At 35.6% G+C, this 6,890-nt stretch overlaps 1 protein-coding gene across 4 annotated transcripts in view; it reads right to left on the minus strand.

Annotated features, from left to right (window-relative positions):
- The window catches only part of LOC107753584 (serine/threonine-protein kinase WNK1-like), a 25,349-nt gene extending 20,489 nt beyond the window's left edge, over positions 1-4,860 (minus strand). For all 4 annotated transcript variants that reach the window (XM_016569771.1, XM_016569772.1, XM_016569773.1 and 1 more), the window contains exons 1-2: positions 4,112-4,860; positions 1,846-2,998 (exon numbers count right to left, since the gene is read on the minus strand). In XM_016569771.1, the coding sequence (XP_016425257.1) occupies positions 1,846-2,556 (711 nt within the window). In that variant the 5' untranslated portion in view covers positions 2,557-2,998; positions 4,112-4,860. The remainder of the gene's footprint in view (positions 1-1,845; positions 2,999-4,111) is intronic.
- Positions 4,861-6,890: the final 2,030 nt, after the last annotated feature.

Here is a 6,890-nt window from a genome sequence, read left to right on the forward strand (position 1 = left end):
TAATCATTATCCAAACAAAGATGCTGCATACATGCAACATGAGCAGTTTTTAAACTAAATTAGATTGTATAATTTCGAAATTTGAAGCAAAAACAGAATGGTTTGACTTCAGTTTTGTGAAACTATAAATAAAAATATCTGCATGAAAGCTGAGCTGAATGAGATGCAGATTCACAGATTCAAATCGTTTCCTGGTTTCCGCTGTAAACAAAGCAGCGCTGAACTTATGAACTTTAATATGCATTATACAGAGGCAAGATGAAAAGAAAAAATACCATCTAAACTTTTCTAAAGACAGTAAGTTCCCCTCAGACATGCATTCATATAAACTCCTACACCTAAATGAATCGCGATTTGTTTAGCATCTCAACCGATTTGAATCGTCACATATTTGAATTGATTTTCAACTGGCTCGCAGTTAATCGTTACATCCCCTACTTTGCATCACAGGAATAAATTACATTTAAAAATATATTAAACAGAAAACAGTTACTTCAAACTGTAATAATATTTCAAAATATTACTGTTTTTATGAAGTAAATGCAGCCTTTGTGAGAACATTTGTGAGATTTCTTTGAAAAACATTTAAAATTTTACCAACCCTAAACTTTAAAACTGTAGTGTTAATTCACAATTGCATGATATAAATGCAATTCCAAAAAATGACGTCACACTGTAAGATCTAAAATTGCAATTTATTATAGTTTTTTTATTCTGGCATGGAAACAGGCTTCCATGGCAATTAGACTGTCTCAAAGTACACCTTAAATAAACACTACCTATGATTTACTGCATATGCCACACATCTTCCAAAACACACCTGGTGGTCTAAAATAACCTAATTAGGAAATTAGGATTTTCTATTCAAGGATGATACTACAATGCCGGGGCTACGGCCAAAGATGACAACAGCTATAAAAACACAGGCCAAATGCCAGATGTGTTAAATGTCAGAGGTGTGTATTGAGACGCACGCTTCAGAGGTGTGACAAAAGGACTAGTTAAAAGTGTTTCCTATTTCTATACAGCAAAATTAAACACGAACAATACAAGCTGATGACAACATCTCTTGAAAAGGTGTAGGTGGGGCATTGAAGTTAAAATCAAACTGACTAGTCATAAGACTGTCATTTAAAGGTGCTATACCGGAAAGGCCTCGAGACAGGGTCGTAGGTTTCAGAGAATGAGATAGTATACTTAAGTCCCAAAGGAGCAGATCAGATAGTGATTTACCACCGTCAGCGGACAAATAAAGAGTGCCAACAATGTCAAGTGCTGCACTTTGTTATCTTAGCTGTCAAAAGCTGTGACGTCCTACCCATAAAGCGCAACATTCAGGTTTCGGAAGCAAAAACTCCATTTATTTTCTCCATAGGGAAATTTAATTTAAACTCATAAACCTTTAAAGACAGAACTACTGTCAGTTCAAAGATTGTTAAACTACAGTATGCTTTTGTTGAAGCCATCTGTTCGCATTATTTCAACTTTTCATTTTACTGGTGAAAAATGAAATTACCCATGATGCTGTACAGAATGAAGCACCTCAAATGAAATCAAGTCCTGCTATGCTGTCAAAATATTTGTGTAGTTTTTTCCTCATTGAAATTGTCAATTACATAGTTTTGTGCCTTTGTCTATTGGTCCAATTTTTAAAGGGGTCATATGATGCGATTTCATTTTTTCCTTTCTCTTGGGAGTGTTACAAGCTCTTGGTGCATAAATGCTTCAAATAAAAGTTAATAATATGTTACTGGTTGGCTTGGTTCCTGGCCTCTAATGCGTTAACAAAGACTGAAAAATGTAACTGAAAAAGCCACTTAAGGTACAAAAATACAAGAAACGTACCTGCAACTCGCACCATGCCACCTCCACTGTGGTTTCAGTATCCAGACCCTTGTAGACTGTCTTAAAAGAGCCACGTCCAATCTCAATGTCGAACTTCAAGAAGCGGCCATCCAGCGACGTCCCGACTGCGTTTGTCTCAACTTCCTCATTGTCTTCCAGCTCCGCCTTCGCATCCCGCAAATCTGCCTTAGCTCGTGCCTTGTCTTTACCTTCTTCATCCTCCTCTTTCTCATCCTCTCGTTTTGCATCAGCACTATCTCCAGACTTCAACTCTGCAATCAAACGTGGTGCTTCTGCAGCGAGAAGACGTGTGGTATTCGCAACCAACACCGGCGTTGACTCTACAGCTGTTTTGACACCGTCACCCTCCTCTTCTGGTGCAACCAACCCTTCAGATTGTGTGGCCACTGAAGCGACTTTGGTTTCCAAGGCAGGAGGTTCACAAACAAGAGCGTGGGAGTCCGTTGAGATGGTTAGGATTGCGTTCTTGCTGGGCAGCTCCAGCGCCGTAGCATTGGAGTCGTTGATGACGCTGCGGCGGAAGAAACGGTGGTGCTCTGCCTTCAGCAGTTCTCGCTCCATGGTGTGGTGGCGACGGCGGACCTCGACACCGAGACGCTCGCCCACCAGCGTGTCTGAGCTGGAGCCGCTGATGTTCTTCGAAGGGGGGGAAAGGAACTTGACCATATTGTCGTTGAGATTTTCTGACATTTCTCCACTGAGTGGAGCGAGAAGTCGGGTCAAATCTTATATGCTATCCATACATGGAAAAAAAAGCAGTATAAATATGTGACAACGAGAAGAGGTTGCTTCAAACCAAGTAAACACTTGCCAAACCTCTCTCCTCTCAAAACAGCAGTTCAGATAAAGTCAATACTCTTGCAAACTAAGGTGTTGGAGAGGAGCACAGGAAGTGCTTGGTGATAAAAGTAACGCAGGATCCATGCACAGATCAAAATACGTTGTTGATGATGATGACAAAAAGGAGACCTCACATCCAGCTCACCCATCCTGTGTAAAACTGCGGGGTGTATTCAATCCACATAGGGGGTCTCCTGAGGGGGCAGGGCAGTAGCCTGCTGATAAATGTAATAATCACTTTCAACTTCGAGGTCGTGCCAGAGCACAAAGTTTAACGGTTGCGTCTGATTCACTGAAAGAGAGACAAAATGTAATTTAACCAAGGTGGTTAGCCACAGTTAACAAATTTACACTCAACTTAAATGGCTGCATGTACACAAGGCTTTTCCACAACCAGGCAAATATTAACCCATTCAAATAAGGTTAATAAGAGTTTACGCTCACTAACTATAACAACAGGATTGACTTTTATTATTTTAAAAATAGACCAGTCATACTGAAACTTTTAGATAAAGACTGTGTAGGAGGAAGTAACTCTCTGATTTTTCACATTTAACCCTCAAGTCAAATTCAAAACAATTTCCATATAGCACATTTCCTTAACTCTTCATCATTTATATAATTCTAATCCTATTTAAACAACAAAAGTAATTTAAGCTATATCTATGCTTTAATTTGAAGTAAATTGTTCAAGACCGTGAACAAACAGTATCTGTCTTCAGGACAGTGAACATATGTTGAGGGATTAGTAAATTAGATTTGTCCTTGCCATGTGCGAACACAAAATAGTCTATGGTTTCAAATAATGAAAAGGAACAAAAACATTTTAAACAGTAGAATAACTTGTTTTTCTTTCGAGAAACTCAAAATGTAAGATACTGAAAACTGTACTTACGACTTTTCCCTCATACAGTGAGACGAAATGATTTGAGATGTCAAGCTTCCATTTTTTTTTAAAAATCAAAAGTCATTGTCAGTTTCTTAACCTTATCATAAGATTCTAGAAGAACTGGAAAATAGCCCAAGTGTTATGTGGACTAGTTTTATAATACTTTTCTGGTGACTTGCGTCATTTTTAAGCTTGAAAGTCTACGTCCCCATTCACAATCATGGAAAAGAATGAAAAGCAAGTTTCGAAATTTCTTCCTTTCTTTTGTTTTCCACAAAGAAATGAAGTCATAAGGGGTATAAACGACACAATGACATGTAAATTAAGGAGTAAACTATTTTAATTTTTAGATGAACTATCCCTTTAAGTGAATCTCTTTCAATTTATTATATCTGGCGTTAACTATAAATGAGCTAGAACCAAGGTTAACTACTTGTAAATAACTAAATATTAGTCACGACAACGTTTAGTTTCACTACTGACCATTTTGTCACCACATTTAAGACAAAAACTTACCATAATGTTAAGTGTCGTCGTCATCTTCTTCAGTTATCGGTGAAAAACCAACGGCCAACTCCAGGTTTAACCGGTAATTCCCCAAACGCGCGTGCTCAGTATTTGAAATAACGTTTATCCGGCGCGAAGCAAATGAAAAGCTCAGCGTCTCTATCTTAACGTAATTTATATTCGGTAAAAGTCCGACAAAATGGTTAACGTCGGTTACTGTGCCTCCGCTCTAAACCGTCTCTAGCGATCATGCGAAGTTCGAATGTCAAAACTCTACAACAACGCGCCGCTTCCGCTAATGGTTGCTCGCGAGACTGCAGAGCAGGTTCTCTTTGTTATTCCCTTTCAACTGACCTCGATTCATCTTCCTTGTACACTCATCTACTGCATGACGTCGCGCGTGCAAACGATGCAGTCCAAGTTTACGTTACTGTATTTACATCAACAGGATGCTAAACAATATTTGTAAAGCTTCGAGACTATATGCATTTACGCCGACACGAAACTTGGCTTTGGGTGCAGCGCGCTACCGAGCGCCTTGTGGCTCTATTGTTGACAGACAGCGAAAGATCCAGAACAGATGTAGACGATTTGCACGCTCAGGGTTCAAGGCTACGTAATCTGCATACCATCGATTCCCAACATTTTCGCCATCGCATAAATACATGCTACATGAACAAACCGGTTTCGTGATAAATAATAACCCGGACTCTGTCCACTCCCCCTGCGAGAGAGAGCGCCAGCCCGTGCAGCCCCCTGCTTGTCTTTAGTTTATTCGAGTAATGTCTTGCAGTTAGAAAATAGCGCCGCCTGCTGAAACAACGAACCTACCGTGTTTTAAAGGGACAGTTCACACAAAAATGACAATTCTGTGAACATTTACTCAACTTGCATTATTTTGTTTCTTCAGTAGAACACAAAAGGAGAAGTCAGTCACCATTCACTTTCATTGCATCCTTTTTCATAAAATGAAAGTGAATGACTGTTTCTACTCTCAGTGTACGTCATGATAACTTAAGAGGTCGTTTGGAATTTTACGTAATTTACCAAATTTTTACCAAATTTTAACTGATGTAATTGATAAAAAGAGCAGGTTTTATTCTTTCATTCACTTTTTTGGATGTGAATATCAATAAGCTTAAAACAAACCAAATATATCAAAGGTACACAAAGTAAATGCAATTTACAGACTTCTAGCTTTCTAGAAAATAGAATAAATTAAAAAAAGCAAATAAAATTAAAAGCAAAGGTACAGAAACAATTTTATTTTAACATTTGTAACATTTTAACACTCTATTTAACATTTTATTAATCTGGAAACAAAAGATTATCAATAGTGTATATATATATATATATATATATATATATATATATATATGTAAATAATAAAAGGTACACAAAGTAAATGCAATTTACAGACTTCTAGCTTTCTAGAAAATAGAATAAATTAAAAAAAGCAAATAAAATTAAAAGCAAAGGTACAGAAACAATTTTATTTTAACATTTGTAACATTTTAACACTCTATTTAACATTTTATTAATCTGGAAACAAAAGATTATCAATAGTGTATATATATATATATATATATATATATATATATATATATGTTAATAATATTTTATACGTTATAACTTTTATGCGTTATTAATATTGAAATGTTTAAAGATAAGCACTTACTAGATTGAAGCAACTCAGGGTTACTTGATCCATCTTTTGTTTTTTTAAGAAAAAGGCATGTTAAAATGTATGTATCAAATATTATCAATTTTTCAGTTATCATTGTATTGTATTGCATTATATGTTTTGCCCCCACAATAAAAACTACAGAGCTTTGATCATAAAACTAAGCATGTAAATATACTAAGATATATTATTGGTATTTATATGCAACTGATATTATGCATTTTATGTAAGTAGTCTGTTATACAAATATCATTGATTTACATTATAAGCTATCATAATTTATGGTGTTTTTTTCCCGCCTCAGTATTTTCATGATAGGCCTATATGAGCCATAAAAGCCTCATGCATCAACTATGAAACAAAACATAAAACACATACACAAATATTAGTATTTTTATTCTATAAAATATTCAATTTTTTTCTGATTATTTATTAAGTCAGGCTTTACAGGGTTAAGAAAAAGAATGAAACAGAACTGTAAGTTAATAGTAGGTCTGTATTAGGCATTGAAGTGTGTTGTGATTTGATTAAAGTAGATTTGCATATCATGGTTGAATTAAACACATGGAAGCATATAATAGTACACCTAACACAAAGTTTCACAGAAGAGAGAAAATCATGTTTTATACAAAACATGAGAGTGTGAGTTAATGACAGAATGTCTATTTTGTGTGAACTGTCCCTTTAAGGGGGATCAAACCCCACCAACTGGCGTTTATCTCTGTTCTCTATCTATAAACTGACTGGGAGGTCATAAAGTGTAGCTTAGAAATTTACATGGTTTGGGGCAGGATGACTATACACAGATGCAATTAAAGATAATATTATAAGAGTATAGGGCATATCATGGCATATACTAGAAGCAGCTTTTTTATTTAATTTTTTTAATTAACTATACATATTTTGTCCAATTTGGACGAATTACATACTACAAGAAATCGAACATATTTGTTATAAAATATTTAAATAATGCAAGTTCTGAAAATTTATACTTCATAAAGATTATCGCCATTTAACGTCATTTTTGTGAGATAAAATATTTGTACGATTTAGTTTTGAATTTGTACAATTTTTTTTTTTTTTTTCAATAAAATGACCTTCGTA

This window comes from Sinocyclocheilus rhinocerous, unplaced genomic scaffold (assembly GCF_001515625.1).
Source record: "Sinocyclocheilus rhinocerous isolate Xijiao unplaced genomic scaffold, SAMN03320098_v1.1 scaffold200, whole genome shotgun sequence".
Lineage (NCBI taxonomy): Eukaryota > Metazoa > Chordata > Actinopteri > Cypriniformes > Cyprinidae > Sinocyclocheilus > Sinocyclocheilus rhinocerous.